Genomic DNA, 19,903 nt, shown 5'->3' on the forward strand with positions numbered 1-19,903 from the left:
GTGACAAATGCAGACAATTTGTTTTCACTCCCCAAGAGTGAGCCACTCCCTTTGGAACCAGCTAGGTAAACCTGCTAAACTTATCACCCCTTGCAGTCAAAGCAAGTGGGATCTCACTGGGGTGACACCCCCCCTCTCCCTCCCAACACCCTCTCATCAGAGGACAGGAAATCCAGAGAAAGGGATGGAAGTTAAACTCCCTTATCTCAGGATCCCAATATTTTTGTTGGCTATATGGCTGGTTTGCCCAAGTCCGGCCGGAAGCAAGTGGGGAAAAAAGAAGACCAGAGATTGAGATAAAACCCTAATATACCAAATGAGAGAGATAGACTGGCAAGAGACCAGGGGAGAGAAAGATTGGAGAGACATTCACGGTACATCTGTGTGAGGAGTTCAGAAACCAGCCCCTGCTCCTTTATTTGGGCAAAGGCCCTAATTGTACCTTTGTTGAATTCTTTTTTTTCTTCTGTAGTGGTAGGGACAAAGCTCAGGAGGATTGTTTGTAAGACATTCTGACGAGGGCACCCTTTTATGTTTTCCTTAGTAGAGTAGGGCATAGAGACTTCGACTTATGGACAACTTAGTCCTTGTTTTTTTAATAAACAAAATGTCACAATGCCACATTGTCAGTCAGCTGATTCTGATCTACCATGTCACACGTCAACATCGATACTGTGGAAAACGTTAATCTTCTCTTACAGTCAGGATCTTTGGGAGCCACCTCCCTGGGGTGCTGCACTTCTGAAGTGAAGAGTGGATTGGGGGGTATTCAAAAGGATTTCTGACTGGTATCCTGTAGTCTTTCTTGGAGTCCCATGTATATTTTAGAGGCTCAGGAGCCTAGGGGAATGAATGAAGAATACTGTCTGAGTGCATTTTTATGAAGAAGATTATCAGTGGGCAAAAGATTTTTGATTTACATGCAGATACTAATTATGTGTATTGAAGTTGCTTTCATTACTTATAAAAATTGAATGCCTTATCAGGAATTCTTTGTCAATGAAAATATCAAGTAAATTACGTTGTGACTTGATGGAAAGATGATAATCTACATGCAGTGTATTTACCAGAATTATCATCAACCACAGGCACATGATAATTTGACAATAGAACAGTGCACAATAAATATTAGTACAATGATGGTGGAATGAAAGTAGTTTAATTTCACAACAAGGTGAATTAGGATCACTACTACTACCTCAAAAAAGTGCAATCAGAATTGCGCATGTCACGATTTTTAATTTGTACTTCCTAACTAACACAAAGGCGATCACGCAGCCGGTGAAGTTATATACAGACTTCCTGAACTCTGTTTTACAGAACGTCAGGACCTCAAGAGAAAATACATATGCAGATGGTTAGAGGATGGGAACTACGACTCCCACAAGGCCTGTATATCGCATGACTTGTTCACATGACACAAGGATGTGAATGAGGTGCAAAAAACGTGCCATTAGAATTGCGCACGTTCCGATTTTTAAATTATACCTTCAGCTAATACAAAAGCGATCAGGTAACCGGTGAAGTTAGACACAGATTAACATTCCTGAAATATGTTTTACAGAGTGTCAGAATTTCACGAGAAAATAAACATTCAGATAGGTAGAGGAGTGGAACTACAACTCCCACAATCCCTAAATATCACATGACTTGATCACATGACAATATATAGCAAAATCGCCAAAAAACTAGTTTTTCACCAGGAGAATGTTGGAAGAAGGAGACACACATTCATGGACAGTGGACCTTAGGATAGAGGTAAAGTGAAAGATATTTCTTATTTACAATAGTATCAACAGTAATAACGTTAAGTACCATGCTAACACACGGTATTATTGGAATAGGTAGAAACCAGGAATACATCTCTGTGCACTGTATGCTCTGATTGAAATCCCGTGCTACAAGAGAAAGAAGGGAACAAGGGACTAATATAGGCGGCAGACGCGGCCTGAATTCAGGTAAAAGCAGTAATCTAACTCACACTTATTGTAAACTGAAAAGAGTGTAAAACATTGCGCAAATACAGATAATTAGAGTGTGCACACTTACCTTTCAGGCCATCCACTTCCAAGACTACATATACTGGAAATTATTTTGAAATCTGGAACAGCCTTATCATACAGACTGATGATTACATGAATACACAGGTACAGTTTTGAATTTATGGGAGGTAGAATCATTACATAAGTGCACTGATCGAGTAAAACATCAACACATTTCACATTATCCACAGACTGCCATTAATGAACTGGCGACAACAGGAAGAGATGAGGTTTCCATGATTTCACAACGGAATAGTTGGAACAAAACAATAAGGACAATTTTGGAACATAATTGTCAAAAGAAATGTTTAATTTTGTAATGATGGAATGAAGAATTGTTGAAAATACTTGGTGCTGTACCAATTAGAAATTATTTGTTGCTCTTGAAGAAGAGAGGGCAATCTCTCGAAACGCGTCAAGCTAATTAGTAAACATTTTTGTTTGTTTTTGAAGTTTCTAAGAGTGTTACGTTGAACTGTTATACTGAACTCACTTAATGAGTGAAAAGAACTCATGTAAACATTGAAAATAAGTTTATTGAAACTATTTTGTGAAACGTTGAACATCACCACTAGTAAAACAATTTTTGACTGAATGCCTGCAATTGGTCTTTGTGAGGCTGCAGCAAAAAAAATAATTTGATAACCGGATAGAACAAACGCATTGAAATAGTGAAAAAATTAAGTTTTGTTTGAAAAGTCATCTTTCCACTATTGAATGGTGTGCAGGGGACGGGAGTTCCTATTACCGATAGGAACTTCGTTTCTTTTATTTGCAGAAGGAAAACCCTATCATAAAGATCTTGGCACCTTTACTAACGTTATGAAGTTTGAAGTCCTCGTACTGCACATACAGACAGCATTTGTTCTTGGCAAGAGGTCCGAAATGAGCCTCTTCAATGGTGGTTCTGAACCTCTTATCTAACCTCTTCCTTTTCATTTGGAATTAAATAAATTGTCAACTTGATGCATACCATTCTTTGCAACAAAGGTTTGTATAGCAGCCTCAATAGTGGTTGGTACACAGGGCAACATATACACGTATGTGCCCTTAGTGGCTTTGCACAAAGTTCTTCAGAGGCTTTAAAAAAAAAAACATATGCCTGTAGTACCAATGCAACCTTTCTTTCTCCTTCTCTCTTTAGGTCATAGGACACAGCAACTTCAGCTCTATCCGAGCGACCACCTGCGTCTACAAAGGTAAGTGCTTCAGAGACTGTGTTTTCTAAGATAAAGTACAGTGTACACAGTGGCAGTTACCTGTTCTAGTATTCCCCACCTCCAAATATATGCCCCCAGGATGTCATTTTTGAGCTTGTTGTTGATCCCTGCTGTGATAACATGTTTGTGTGCACCTTGGCTAAGCAATGGGGGTTACTCAGAGTTAAAGGCTTGGTCTAGTAAAAATGTTTATTGTCCCTACGGGACGGCCATGTTTTTTTAAGCCTAAATGGCTCGATGCTGTACATGGTTAGTTGAATACAAATTAAATAATAGGGCCAGCTGGTGGCAAGTGCAAGGTAAATGCCGGGAGAAGGGGCTGAAGGATACAGAGACAGTCCCGTAGTGCAGGTAGGCAGTGCAGGGAAAAGTGGCTGGGCCAAGGAACGAGATCGGTGAGACCAGTGGACCTGCATGCCCATGTGCCCACTACGAACACGTTTTCCTTGTTTTTCCTAGCTCTTCATTAATTCATTTATTCATGCATCCATTCATTAAATCTTCATTCCGGTATAAAAGCGTGTAAAGATTTACTTACATTATATTTGAAATTTCCATTGTGTCTCTTCGTAATGCAGTCTGTAAAACGGACCGTGCTCTTGACAACGATTTTTCGTATACTGAACTAAAATGAAACTCGGTCTAGTTTCTGAATTTTCTGCCTTATCATCTCTTACGTTATTGCGCACCCCCTTCAAATGTAGTTCTTTCGGCATGGTCCCTGTCTCAAGGTCAAAAAACAATAGACCCTTATACTTCCAGTGTGACTTGTGGGCCTCATCTGGGCGCGAGCTGAAAATCAAAGCCGCTGTCCTTCGCATTCTTTATTTGCAACATCACGTAGTATAGGCATCTGTGAGAACTTGAAGTTTAGAATCCGTCTATGTAGTGCGCCTCGATGTGCAAATGCGAACTGGCTTCTCTCCCAAATGACACGGCCCGCTTGGCTGGCGCGTTCTAAGTGCCCCAATTTTGTCCCCGTTATCTGCGAGCTTTGCAGCCCAAATTGAGACATTTAATTTTTGGGGGAAGGTCAGGGAAAGTATAAAGTACCACAGGAGTTGAGTTAAAAGTGAGATTTATTGTTTTATTATTTGCAATACGCAAGCCTCCCCTCCGTTAACAGTGCGCAGCATTTACATGAGAAAAATATATACATACGCATATATGAGGTGAATAGAGAGAATTCAAAGATGACACCCAGCTTGTTCGCCAACCAGGATGGTGAAGGTAGGGGTTAGGTTTACAGGTACACTGTACAATAACATTTATTTACAAAAAGACAATTGTATTGCAATTATTTAAACCGGGATTTGTACTTCACAATCAGCTGTGCTTCGGGTGGGCATGGCACAGTCGCAGTGTTCGGTGGCAATGGATCACTGCTCTGCACAGAAACGTCCAAAATTCCATATCTGTGCTTCTCTAACACAGCAACAATAAGGCCTTTCACAAAGTCAAACTGCATTTCATCATAGACTGGTTTGATCACCCATTGCTTACTTCGTTTTGAAAACACCTTAGTGTAGCGAGGCATCCTTACTTTACCCCTAGTCCTAGATTGTTCACGTCCGACATTGCTGTTATGGGCCAAGACCGCTAGTAGAGTGCGATGTTTCATGCCCCGAAAGCTAAAATGCAAGCGCTTTGGCCTGTACTTTAGGCACATATTGTGGAACACCTCCAAATCTCCTGTGTGACAAAATTCTGTCAGTCCTCTCAAATCTCTTGATAGAGTTTTGTCAAACAATCTTCTCAATGGCTTTGTGTGTCGGTGAAGATGGAATCAACCACTTCTTCTTCCGTGCCTCCTCTGGGGACAAAGGGCCATGTTCACATTGGTGGAAATGTTGATTTGCTGTCCAGCGGTGAACGTTGGTACAGTGGTGCATCAGTGACCGCCATTTTTAAAGTAGTATTTCCACTGACCCTTCACAAGTTTTTGAGCTCCACCAAAGATGGTTGGTGATAGAATGTGACCACTGCAAAATACTTTCAAAACCTTTTTTTTCCCTGCAGCCGAGATTTTCTTATTGATTGATTTAGCAAGATGCCATACGTCAAATTGATGTTTAATATGTGGGAACTGCTCTCTCATTGTCTTGGCAATTGAAACGTGTCTATCCGTGGCTATGAGGTCGATGTGCATTCCCCTTGCTTGTAGATATTCCACTGATTTTATAAATCCTAGTTTCTCCATGGCCACTGACGATGTACATTGTGTTACCTGCACGACCACCGAACTCACAATTTTCTTACTATCCATGTCCTGAAAGTGGTAGGTGCAGTACTTGGCAGAAAATCCAGGGCTGTCGCACTGTCCATCGCCGGCTAGCCTGAATCGTTTGCCTTCGAATGTACTTGCTAGAGACAATTGTTCCATTTTCCAAGCATCACTAATGGCTGGAAACAGATAATCACGTTGGTATATGTAGTACAGCGCTTTAGAAATGAAATGGAGTCCCACAAACGGAAAGAAAGCCTCTAACTTTCTAAAACTGGAGCCACTAAAAAGTGATGCAGCTGCACACAGTAGATTGCCTGCTGGCAGTTTCCCCAGCATCGGTTGTGCAGACCATGAGAACCTATGATTTAATCTACAGGCGGCATTTATTTTGACGTTACTGCCTTTTATTTGACGAGTCACATTAATCGATGGCTTCCCACATACTTTCCCTCTAATGGAATGCACACATTTCAGCATACTTATAATTTCCATCAAACAACTGTCGAATACAATGTATTTGCTCTCTTTCATTAGACTGTCATCCTGCGTCAACGTTGTTTCGGCCTGTGACGTTGTGGAGATTTCAACACATTGGAAAGTAATATCGCTGATATCAAGTTCTGATGCGTCTATGGATACTGCAGCTGGTTCATTCTCTGTCATTTCGACATCTATTACTTCAACATTGATGGGAGAACACAACAATGTCGACAGGTTTTTTGGTGGCAAATTTTTGGCGGGTGTAGATTGTGTGAATTGATCTGCAACTACTTCAGAGCTATCTTCAATACATTCAATAACATCTTCTTGTGGTGGTGCGGTCGCACTGTAGCAAAGTTGCATTGGACCAAAGCTATAGTTTCCAAACAGTTAATTCATGTTCTGGCCATTGGACATGAGCATCTCGAGCCTGAACACGCCTCGCCTCAATTAATAGTTCCTCCATAGTGTACACGGTCTGGCAAGCTACATCTCTCATTCCCTTCACTGTCTGTGTATGTATAGTTCTGACACCCACGGGTAACTGGAGGAGAGATTGGAAAAGGGATGTTCAGTTTAAACACAAGATGGAGTGTAGTAGAATTGACTGGAAAAAAACATAAAATAGTCCCCAGCACAAACATTTTTTTAAAGTTATGAACTGTTTGTAACTAACCTTTTTTTGGGTTTTTTTCTTTGCAACTTTTTTGACTCGACCTTCAACATCTGCACGCTGTAGCTCCGATTCGTTTCCGCATGTCCTCCCTTCCTCTTGCGCTGCAACGACTATATTTTCTGTATCCGCATAGACCGCACGGAATGAGGCTCCATCGTCTCCCTGAAACATAGTTCTTTCATTACTATGTATCAAAATATTGTTAGCATAAAACACACGTGAGGACGAACACACAGGTACATCTCAATAGCCAAACACGATTTAAACATTGTGTGCAACAATCAAACGACAAGTATTCGACCAGTGATGATCTATTTCGATGGAACTGTCAGTATCCATACCTCTGGCTCTGCATGGACTGCCATCAATGGTTGTATTGGAGAGGAGGCATCCGCATCTCCCTGAAACACAGTACTTGCATTGGTATGCTTTTCAATATTGGAAACAACACACACTTGGGGTCGACGGCACAGGTACATATAAAGAGATAACCACAAATGATGCATTGTCCAAAAGAATCAAGGAAAATCCAAATATGATCACATTTCATCAACTTATTTCTCTGATTCCTTTACATCTGCATCATCTAAATGAGATGTTGTGATTGTGGTGGAAGCTCCGTCGTCTCCCTGAAACACAGTACTTGGATTAGTATGGTTTTCAATATTGGAAACATATCACACACTTGGGGTCGAACGCACAGGTACATATAAAGAGATAACCGCAAATGATGCATTGTCCAAAAGAATCAAGGAAATTCTAAATATGATCACATTTCATCGACTTATTTCTCCGATTTATTTACATCTGCATCATCTAAATTGGGTGTTGTGATTGTAGTGGAAGCTTCGTCCTCTCCCTGAAACACAGCACTTGCGTTAATAGGGAAGAAAGTATAGCAAATGGAATCACGTTATATGATCACGCATGATGGAGCTGTCATTATCCATACCTCGTGCTGCTGAAGAATATCTATGGATGTTGCAAATGTAGTGCGCACTTCCGAAAGCTGTTGCGCCGATTCGTATACGCATGGTCCCGCTTCCACTTCCCCAGGAATTACTTGAATGTCAGGCTCTGCATCAAGTGCAGGGGTTGACGCTCCATCAACTGCCTGAAACATAGTACTTGCATTAGTGAGGATTACAATAGTGATAACATAACACACACCTGGGGTCGACAGCACAGGTACATAACGGCTAACCACGAATGAAAGATTGTGTAGAACAATCAAACGACAAGAATTCCAGCTCTGATGATGACGCTCGATGGAGCTGTCAGTATCCATACCTCCTGCTGGTGAAGAACATCTAGAAATGTTGTAGATGTGGCGGACGCTTCAGCATCTCCCTGAAAGACAGTACTTGCATTAGTCTGGATAACACTAATTATAACTGAAAACAAACACCAGTGGACGATAACTAAGGTGTATATCAAGTGGAAAGCACTAACCAAACATTGGGTAAAATAATTACACGATAAAATAAAACTATTACTTGACATGCATAAAACAAGTCTGTAGCGGATTAGCCTAGTAAGATTACCTGATACGCGCTAGAAGTGGTTGATAACTGCGACCACGTCAAGGATGTAGAATGTTCTTGCTTCAGATTCAAGGGATAGTCAAGAAGTTGTAAAGGTAAATTAATGATTGATAATGAAATGCCAATATTAAAAATAGCCATGTAAGGCGACAGAATACTTGAAAAATGCTCAATACAGCACAGTTCCCTGTTCCCACATATATACATTGCGTTTGTGGGTTATGAAATCGAAAGAATATATTGATAAATGTCATTATTCAAAAAACTATACACTCATATCAATATCGAAATTATTACAAGGGATAGAACACCTACAATATCAATCCGTTCGGATACCTACACACTACCGCAAGGCCTAAAGCTAAATCCGGACACTTGACTCACCGGTGGCGGAATGTGGACGAATAGAGTGGGAATAGCGTTTTCAAGCAATTTCCGTGTCGTTCGCCGTTTATTCTTCTTTGTTACCCAAGATGTTGTTACATGTCCAAGGAAAAGTGCCGGCTGCAGATGCGGTATCGATCACCCCTCTTGTCCTGTAAGACTTGTTGGACTCTACTTTCCAGCTCATCCAGTGGATATCCGCAATGTCTGACCCATTCTCTTATTCGATCAACAGTTTTCGGGAATACATGCATTTTAGTGCCTTCGGATTTCGCATGGGTCTTCGAAGGGCAACCGCTAATCGAACAGGCAGGCATTGTTGATAAATCTGAAAAGTAAATATCGACATTATTATACAATCTTCAAGAATAAAGATTTGATACAAAAGTAAATGAATCATACAATGATCAATGCAAGGTTTGTTTTGGTCGCAGGAACTATACCAGTTCATTATGTGCGGCTTAGTATTTGCATATGTTGCAGAAATGCATAAATGATGTGACTAAAAACTGAACATGTGACTCATCCCTTGGATGTTCTGTATTGCACGAGAAGGAAACATGCTTACATTATAGACTGGACCCCTGAAGGATGCAATTCGATGACAATAGACAAAGATGAAAATAAATAGATCTATTGATAGCATAGCAATGGAAACTCAAGTCAATAGCAATGAGACCAATGAACATAGCACTATTGTGTACTCAACTCGCAAATAGATAGAAATTTAAAAATCTGCGAAATATGACTAGGATACATGGCCTTACCTTGACCAACAAACAGTTGGATTCAGCAAGCAGAGCAGTATGTTGCAGGAGAATAGGTGTGTGGCCACAGGTAGCACACTGATGGGTTTGCTCTAAGCGGTCACAGAAGTTCACGGATAGCACGACGACGAGCAGATTAGCGTAGATCTCAGTGGTTGCCAGGTAACACGTTCAGGAGTTGACTTGCAAAGCACAAAGATGTTCTCATGAGACATATCAAGTGGTTTATAAAGTATTAGAAACAGGGGTGTGTTTGTGAATGAATGAGTGCTGAATGGAGACACACTTATGTGGATTGCAGGGGGGCGGCCTGCTTCAAGGGGAGGCCTGGCTGGAGACACGGGGTCTGAGGAGGCCATGTGACCGATGGCCCCTTGGCGTCGGATACCTTTTGAAGTGTACATGTAGTTTGGCACCTTGGCCTTTCGCGCCACTGACAGCCGCCCATGCCAGCGTTCATCCACTGGCGCAAACCGCCTTTGATAGAGGGGGGTGGGATGGATGGGCCTGGGGCGTGCAGATAAGGCACAGGAAGACTGCTGAATGGAGACACACTTATGTGGATTGCAGGGGGGCGGCCTGCTTCAAGGGGAGGCCTGGCTGGAGACACGGGGTCTGAGGAGGCCATGTGACCGATGGCCCCTTGGCGTGGGATACCTTTTGAAGTGTACATGTACTTTGGCACCTTGGCCTTTCGCGCCCCTGACAGCCCCCTATGCCAGCGCTCATCCACTGGCGCGAACCGCCTTTATATCAATATATAGTATATCGTCTTTATATCAATGATAGTATATCATTGCTTATCAATAACAAATGCCACATACCGGAGATTCTTGTGAGCGCAGACCCACACTTCAACCGGTGTATTATAGTGGTCAAGACCCTAAGGCCTGTATAATCCAATGGTAATTGTTAGTATAGATATGTGTGACTTTTATAGAGACATAACCCACTGAAAGACTTTGAACAAGTGTTATTTAGTGCATGCATTATCGAGAATATGTTATGTTAGCTTAGATAGATAGTGACCACCCTGCTTCACAGCGACCAGACCTTCACCCATTCGGAGCACTGATATCTGACGTCCATCGTTGAATGGAGACACACTTGATTCATTTAAAAAATCATAACAACCGTTGTTAAAATATATGCAGTGTTTTTATTTTGTATCTTATTTTCATGACACAAAAATACAAGACTTTAAAGATTATACAGGTCAGGTTGCAGCACAGCGAGAGAAAATCCCCTGTACTGACCGCTGTCACTCGGGAACGTTTCTCTAATGGCACGAATGGCACAGGCGGGTATCACTCTTCGAACGCGGTGTCCAAGCCTCCCGTGGAGCCACCATGTAAAGGAACGATAGGCCACCAGCCTGTACCACCTGTGAAAAGGAATGAAACAAACTGTTTTTAAACGACCAAGATAAGTTTAATAAACGTTTGTTGTCAATGACAATTCTTGTAACTAATGGCATTCTGCACGGACAAATGCTATCTAGACAATGCACACTATTGAACGACTTACAATGATATGTAGATGTAATTTTGGATATAGTAGAAGAACATGAAATAGGTGGTCATGACAAGCAGAGTATACTTACTCGTTACTCGGATTACGAGGACGAACAGTTGCGCGAAGTTCGTGCATAAGCACCATCATTATTCTCAACACGGCCCATGTGAGGCAGGCTGCCCTGAAGTCTGGCAGCTCGGTGATGCATTGCGGTCGTGGCTCGCCTTCCGAAATGTAGGCCAGGCATCCCGAGTTTTCTCGGCAGCAGCAGTTCTCGTCCTCAGTTGGCATTAGCTTGCACCGATTGCATGTGCACCAGGTGGAGACGCCGTCCGTTCGACTAGGCCCAGGCTCTTCATCTGTTGATTCGTCCTGCCAACTGCCGTATGAATCCCCATCTTTTTTGCGTGCTTGCCTTTCCAGTAGTTCCTCCTCGGTATACTCGGGCTCGTACATGTAGGGCATTATTGTAGCCATTGTGTGTTAAACAAACTAAAATAATTTATAGCGGTGGTACTGGTATCTGTTCACACGGGCTACAAGCGGCGAAGGTAGCTGACCAGAGCACAGAAACGAGTCACAGAATACTCAAAGTAACACAGAGAGAGGAATGGAATCGAAAATCTGCTGCTGTGTGTTGTGAAACGGTCTGTTTATACTTATTGAGGAAAGAGGCGTCCTGCCATTTCCATGGCGACACGTCTTTAGCTGAAGCGCAGCGAATGTTGACACAAGACGTGCTTTGGCGTTGGGAAATGGGCGGTACGAGTCTGCTGATGACAGGCTCAGGGGCGGGGGGTTTGATTTAGTGCCGCAAAAGCAGGTCAGCCAGGGCGATGGGGGAAATGATAGGATTATCAGAAAATGGCGGCTCACTGGTGCTTGTTTTCGCGTGCGTTTAATGGACGAAAACTCGGGTAAGGTCAATAGGAAGGTTTTCTAAAATCGAGCCACTTAGGCTTAAAAAAACATGGCCGACACGTAGGGACAATAACATTTTTTACTAGACCATGCCTTTAAGGTTGTTGTCATTTTCAACATCCAACAAATTTCAGGGGTTTTGTTGTGATGCATTTCTGCATCTTAACTTTGTTTTATCTAAAAAGAAATAACAGTATTGCAAGGGTTTTGTTATGTTGAATCTTCTCCTGGGGCCACTGCCTTCAGCCTTGACCACTGTCCATGATGCACCAAATATTATAAAGATACTGAGCCATGGTAGTGACCTCAGCCCATATCCTCCTGTCTAATAGCTAATCAGTGTCCATGTAGAAACAGTAAGGTCCACTGACTATTGGCTGATATCACGACACCACCCTGCTTTCCCATCTTTTCATTTTTGCAGTATCTTCGCCTGAGAAATTCCAGTGTTAACAAACTGTGATCAGGCTAAGCCATCCCCAGTAATGATTTCCATGGGAAGGTATCCTTTGCTGATTGCTGCGGTAATGGCAAAACATTTGACAAATAGTCTTCGTATCCATGCTGTCACTTTCCATGTGCTCCCCTTCCTTTCTAGTACCCCCCACGCCTTTCTGGGTCCTTCCTCATCTGCCCTACTCTGTAAATCCTTCCTCACCCTCTCCTACAATCCCTTGTTTACTTGCTGGAGTATTTCTGAGCACGTCTTGCAATGTTTCCACCGGACTTTGGGACTACAGGGGAATCGCAGGGAAGAACTGCCACAAAAAGGGCTATCAAGCTCACCCCAAACTCTCCCACTAAACACGTGGCCCTCTTTCCCCCTCCCCTATTGTGAAACCACCACTTTCCCAGCTACAAATATCGTTTTGACATCTTTTTATTTTCAGCCTTCCACGCGATTACCACAGGAATTGCTCACAACGAGCAAAAAAGAAAAACGGCAGATTTTCATTTCTGAAAAACTCACTGCTGCAATGCTCCTTGGGAGATACATATTGTTGGCACCGGGGGAGGCACCAACGTCTTAAAAAAAAATGGATGGATTTAAACAAAACAAAAAAGCACATCTACTGCACTTTTTGCCCAATAGATTTCTTACCTGGTGCAAATCCGTCCACTGGTTTAAACGCTACAGTGCAATGCAAGCACTTTTTCTCTCTGTGGGGCGATGAAAGGGGCCAAAAACGGTGGGTTTTTTTTTCTCCCCAGTTCTTCTAAACTGTAATTTCCCATAATTTCCAATTTAGAGCGGTTCATTCAACACACTGTTCAGTACCTTTCACCCAAATCCGTCCAGTGAGTCAAAACTTATTAACCAAAGAATTTTCAGTAAAGTCTCTGCAAAATGGTTTTACCTCAACAATTGGCCAGCGATCACAGCCCAGTGTGTGTGGGTCTGTGCGGTATTCTAGATTTTGATAAATTTTTGCAATCCACCTCATGTCAAGCACTATACACTTTAAGCTTCATGCACTTTATAAACGTGGCTGCCACTATGTACTTTAGGCAATGCCCTCGCTGAATGATTTTATCCTCGTATATCTGTCTTGCAGATCAAGTATCATGCGATGAGCATTAATATTTGAACGTGTAATGCAATTATGCAGTGGCAAGGCAATATTTGTTGAGACATTAAGTAATTCCAGGTTTACAGCACTATGTACATTATTTGCGATTTATCAAAAATGACATCGATTTATCGGGTATTGAACTGGTAATATTGGCATTCCTTATGTGTATTTTAATGCATATTTGAATATATATTCTAATGTTCAACATAATGAGGCAGGCATGTGAATAATTGTATAATGACCATGGGGCAATGCATTTTTTCCACTTAGCATGGTATAACAGATTGTTCTAACTTCGTTTTGCAGATGCACTAGGTCACTTTGATGTATACTTAATTAATATGGCAGACAGACTGTCTTATGTCTGACAGTGAGAGTACAAACAAACAATGGACCATGGTTTAACAGCATAGAGTTGTGATAAATACCGGGACAAACCATATGTTATATTTATTTGATCAAGTGTGCATTGCAAAACATGTTATATTTTGTGCTTAATGTGTCAATCCCTGGTCTGGGGAGTCTTTATTAAAGTACTTTGTACCTACAAACCTGGATGCAACTGCTCCTTGAATTTTGGACGAGGTTGTGGAATGTATTTGCAAGGTGCCGTTGCACCTCTTCGTGGCTTTGTGATTCATATACCTTGTGGCATACAATCTGGCAAGTGCACTGTGATGAATCCTGTGGAGTCATTACTGAACCCCAGCATAAGAGCTCTTCCCAAGTGGCCAGGGGGAGGCAGTCGCTACCTGATCGTGACCCTGGAGTGGTATTATGAGGGAGGATCACATGGGAGGAAATGGCCGTCGGGGAGATGTGGTGACACCATCAGGAGGGATGCAGTACTCTTCTCTTAATAATGAGGAAGACCCTATGGTTCCTAAATCCCTAATGCCATGTTGTCACTTTACAAGTCCCTCCTATTGCAGAGCCCAAAGAATCTTTTCTGCAAAATACTCGAGGCAGAATAACATTCACACCTTGGGTACACATGGCTCACATTTAACATACTTTGTCCCTAATGGTTTTATCCTAAATAAAGTTCCAAATAATATGCCATTACACATAATGCTCACTTAACACCTCCTGTTTGTGACAGTTTTGATTCAAACAAGTATTCAAAGTAATGTTGTTTTCAAAAGTCTAAAACTCCTATGGACTCTAACTCCCATAAAACCTCCAGTGCTTCGGCGAGGAAGAGGAAAAAGTAGTTGTGGAGCGAAAGAAACATCAAGCTAAATATGCAGCACTAGTTGTAATTGAAATCATCTGTGCAGGGCATTTAAAAATGGGGTGCCTTTTCAAGTTGAATGTGAAGGAGGAGAAGAGAGATTCAGACCGGGCGAAGCCGGAAGCAGAACCTGAGGCAGACACACGAGAGCGGACTGTGTGGAAGGAGACAAGCACTTCCTACCGGCAAGGTAGAGAGCATGGGAAAAGCACAGGCGCCTGCAGCAGTGGAGAGGTTGTTGGGATGCAGCCTTGGTGAAGAGCAGCAGTTCTACCGGTGGATGAAGGAGAAGCCGGCAGAAGAACCGCAGGAGGGTCTCCAGAGCGGGAAACCCCTTTCCCGAAGCACAAACTTTGCCGCAGCCATACTCCACGAGTCAGAAACGCAAGCAAGTATTGGTGAGCCTGTCCAGAAGCATTGGGAGACCTTTTGCATACCGACAGGCATACAAACAATTGGAAACTTATTTTGAATATCAGCTGAATTATATAGAAAGACAGAATTTACCCAAATCTCCATATGAGATGTCGATATAGGGAAGCTGGAATAAATGTTCTCATAAGCAAATGAACATTAATGAAGCAATTGAAAGGCTAGACCTATAAAATTCGTAATATGCCTATATGGAGAAAGTTGGAACAAGTAGCTGGAGCTAATGAAGTATAAACAGTGAAGGAGTAAAACTGTGTGATACTTAAAGAGAACCGAAAGATAAAGAAATTATTGTAAGAAGACCTGGTGGAAGAAGTGCAACAGGCAGTAAGCCTTTTGGGGAAAGATATCTGGCCGGAGAGTATACCAGGGGGTCTACCAAGCCCAGAGGGGATTCTTGGCAAGAGAGTACACCAGCAGACCTTCTTTAATAAGTTGCTATATAGAAGATAGTTTTGCCGTCCTTAACACACCATTACTTGGAGAAGACATTTCATCATCCTTCAAGTATTAAAACACCAATACTTCAGTTGCTAAGAGGTACTTTTTCCATCCTTAAAACATCATTTCTTGGAAAAGACACTTCATCTTTAAGAGCGTGTTCGATTAAAGAGATGTTTCTACTACTCTTAAAGAACCACTGATTGAACAGAACCTTTGTAATCTACCTGAAACAGTTCAGGGGAAGGGAATCATCCCCTGGATACAAGGATTGTTTTGTTGGATTTATACACTTAGTTGTTGCACACTTTTTGCTGAATTTGAAGCTGACCTATTTACCTTGCACCTTTTTGTTGTTGGTCATTTTTAGTTTGAGGGTCAGATACGTTTTGCACACAAGGACATTTTGCTTAATTTGGATGTTCGAGAAACAGACTGTTCCCTTGTTTTGATATTGTAGGCAGGGATACTCTCTTTAGGATAGGGACAGAAAGGCCTTTATCCAAATCCTCTTATTTTAATACAATTTGTAATGTTGAAAAGGTTGCAACTTTGTGTCCGTCACTCATTTCTGACCCCTCACAGCACCCTTCTGAAGATGTGAGAGCGTGCGACTTGGATATGCCTCTTTGACTTAGTTGTCCCCCGGCTGCGCCAAACTGTGTTTCATCACGAAAAAGTACAGTGTTTCCGCGAAGCAGCAAGAGAATTGCTGCTCTTGACACTGGTGGCGAGCTTGTGCGCCAGTGGACGTGTAGTTTTTGGCAGCAGATGCTCATGAGTATGCTTCTCATTCTGTGCTGATCGAATAGGGATCCTTCCTTGCGATGTACAGACAGGTCCTTTTTGAAGTTTTGACCGTTCACTATTATGCTAGCCTTTGGTCTACCAATTCGCTTGGCATTGATTAGTATGACTATTACAGAGAATGAACCCCACATAATAAAATGTCTGTTTAGAGAGACATAGGAGCAGTTCTTAGGGAACAGACATCTACTTTATTTAGTGAAACACAAATGAGGAAGAAAGCGCGCAACAGCGATGATTATTGGCCAAATTTAAACCAACAATGACATTGAGCTGTTAAGAGAATTGGAGAAGGCACCAGCACAAACGGGTGAAACTAATATTGCAATCGAAGATATTGATGCTTTAGTCAGCCTGATGCATTCAGAGAACCAACTCCAAATTGAGGACACGCAGACCCTGGTGGACTGGGAGGAATTGGGTATTAACAATGACTGGTGGAAGACATTTAAGTTAAAGTGCAAGTCTAAGTTTAATCCTGTGGCAACATTGGGGGCGGGGGGTTATATTGAAGCTTTTCAAAATTTGGTGATTAGTGACCTCAAAAGATTGAGGGAAACTATCAACATCAATGAAATTCAATGATTTGAATATGAAAGCAAGAGAGGCAGTTGAAGAATTACAAGATCTTTCAAACTGTATAATTAAACCTTTGGATAAGGGTAGGAATATAGTCCTACGAATAGGCGAGACTATATTCGAGAAGCTAATAGACAATTGAATGGCACTGTATGTTGTGGCGTATTGCCCAGTAACCCTATTGTTGAAATGGAAATAGCACTAGAAGCTTTTCCTAATCATTGGAAAATGTATGGGTTGCTGAATGAGGATATTTGCCGATTTGTATTCACCAAGCATTCCGTAATGCCGACAATACACTTTCTCCTGAAAGTTCACCAAAATGTAGAGAGACCACCGGGAGGCCCATTGTAATCTTGGTGGGCTCACTATATGAGAATGTCTCTGAACTAGTTGATGAGGTGCTTCTACCATTCGCATCTATCATACCCTAATTATTGAGAGATGCAAAGGATTTTTTAAGAAACATTGATGAGATCCCATGGGGACATTTTTACCTATTTGCCGCAATGGATGTTGTTTCCTTGTATACCGCCATTCAACATGGGATTGGTCAAAAGCATGTCAGTACTAAGATCACTCCATTTTTAAAAGCACACTGAAATTATTTTGGGTATGATTCAATTGAGTCTAACCAATAATGTTTTTGATGGGAAGTACTAAAGACAACTGCAGGGTACTGCAATGGGCTCTACATTTGCTCTATGATACTGTAACAATGGGGTGGATGAAAAGTTCATGGTATGGTCAGATGGCAACATCCAATACACTGATAAAATTATATGGTTGCAGTTTATAGACGATTTGTTCATTATCTGAAAAGGTATAGAAAAAGAGGGGTTAGAATTTGTACAAATCTTAAAAAATGCAGAAACACTTAATCTTAGATTCACTGAGTTCCAAAGCTGTAACGGTGCAATGTTTTTGGATGTCTCAGTAAAGCAACAACTAGGCAAAATAGAAACTCACTTATACAGAAAACTCACTGGGTCCAGTGTCCCTCTGCATGCCACCAGCAGCCATCCAAAGAGCCTCATCTGGAATATACCATGCAGGAAATTTTTGAGAAATTGCTCTACTATGCAGATTATTGATGAACAAGGTAAAATCACTGCTAAGGGTTTTAGATATTCGGCGAACCCCAAGAAAGTCATAGAATGCGGACATTTAAAAGTCCGAAATATGCCAAAAGAGGGTCTTCGTGTGACTAGGAATCAGGCAGTAGAATCTAACAAAGAGGTAGATGAGTAAAGGTTTATAATCATTTTGATAAACATTCTAAGAGCATCAGAACCATTATGAATCGACATTGGCATGTCCTTCAGTTGGACAGAAATGTGGTGAAAGTTCTGGCTAAAAATCATAGCATTACTTATAGAAGATCTACCTCATTTAAAGATTTGCTGGTTTCTAGTTTCTTGCAAAAGGACCAAAAACGTCTTGGGGCAAACTGGATGGAAGCTTCAGGTTTAGCCTTCCACAAATGTAAAGCCTCCCAATATGTTCATAACGGTACTATGTATGAGCATTCAGTGTTAAAACAAAGTAAAAATCAACTACAAGATTTCATGTAACACTGAATTTGTAGTGTATGTTCTCATAGGTATGTGCAACAAATGGTATCTGGGCAGAATGGTATGTCGGTATGGGAATCCAGATGTGTACCCCTTGCTGACTATTCCTAGAGAGGCACAGCTCCACTCTACTGTTGAGGTCCAACCAGACCGAAACACGTGTCTGGGGTTGCTGTTGGTATGTTATGGATATTTCTCCTCTGTGAAAGATAGTGAGCTAAAGAATCTGGGTAAGGCTCTCGTAACCAGGACTAATGTCTGGCAGAGAGACTCTCAGGACCTCCCTCCCCCTTATTTTACTCTCATTAAACGCCATGCATGGCTACGTCAGTCTGGTTTCAAGCTGGAAACCCAAGCCACCCCTTTAAATATGCCATTTGAGCCTAACTCCTTATTTGGGAAAGCGGTTGAGGACACACTGAATAGTGCTCAGGAGGAGTATGACGCCTTCAAATCCCTCGGGACAGCTCACAAACAACCCCTTTGTGCAGAGAGGCACATTTAATGCATGCCGTTTTAGAGGACAAAACTCCCAGCGTTCCTCCAACTACAACCAGGGCGGGCAGACTGCATCTTGGGGTTCCTCGCAGGGGCAATCTTTCACAAACTCTTCAAAGGGGCCACAGAAAGTCGAGAAGTAGAGGAGAGATCCTCATCCTCCAGAGGCTCCACCCCACCAAAGCAATGACCACCCACTCCAGGTCCCCTCCATGCCCACCAGTAGGAGGTGTAAGGAACACATGGTGGCAATAGAAGACAGACAAAAGTGACCACAGTTCAAGGATGTTTATTGAACTTTCACAAGGGTGTGATAAGCACCTATCTAAACCTAAATCTACAAATGAGAGCGAGCTACGACCATCAAATAATAACGCAGTCCTAGTGGAGTTTGTCAAAAAAAGAGCTTGTACTAAAAAAAACTATTGCCAATCCTTGCCACTAATTTATAAATAATGTGGGGTAATGTTCATGAAAAAGAAAGAAGTGTTCACAAAAGGATATGTCAGGATGCTTGGGCCGTTGGCCTCCCTTCCCCATGTTTTTCAGCACGGGGCAAGGCAGGTCACTCGAACAAAGCACACACCTGCGTTGTGGGGGCACAAGGATGCAGTTAAAGTTCCACAGTTCAAGACCTTCTATATTCAAGTTTCTTTACTTCTTGCAAGTCTCTTGACTCAGAGGGCCTGCTGCACAAAACAATAAGGAAACTATCTTTCCCCTTCAGTATTTCGCATGTACTGGATCCCCCTCAGCCGGGCTCAAATACTTTCAAAGCAAAGGTTTAACTCAAAAGTTTCAGGTTGGATCCCCCTCTGCCTGGTTCAGATCACGCTCAATTAGTCTCCCTCAGCCGGGTTCGCATCAATGGCAATGTACTTTAAATGATCGAAGACTTTCGAATGTGTACCGGATTTTGCTTTACCCGCTGCATGACCACTCACATCTCAATCTTCCTTTTTATTTGTATTCAGTTCCAGAAGAACTT

The 19,903-nt window shown here is 42.0% G+C and overlaps 1 protein-coding gene across 5 annotated transcripts in view; it reads left to right on the forward strand.

Moving 5' to 3' along the window:
• The window catches only part of RNF123 (ring finger protein 123), a 3,033,138-nt gene that overhangs the window by 487,180 nt on the left and 2,526,055 nt on the right, over positions 1–19,903 (forward strand). For all 5 annotated transcript variants that reach the window (XM_069644183.1, XM_069644184.1, XM_069644185.1 and 2 more), the window contains exon 6: positions 3,187–3,241. In XM_069644183.1, coding sequence (XP_069500284.1) covers positions 3,187–3,241 — 55 coding nt within the window. The remainder of the gene's footprint in view (positions 1–3,186; positions 3,242–19,903) is intronic.

The sequence above is a fragment of the Ambystoma mexicanum genome, chromosome 2p (genome assembly GCF_040938575.1).
Source record: "Ambystoma mexicanum isolate Mex_15411 chromosome 2p, UKY_AmexF1_1, whole genome shotgun sequence".
Lineage (NCBI taxonomy): Eukaryota > Metazoa > Chordata > Amphibia > Caudata > Ambystomatidae > Ambystoma > Ambystoma mexicanum.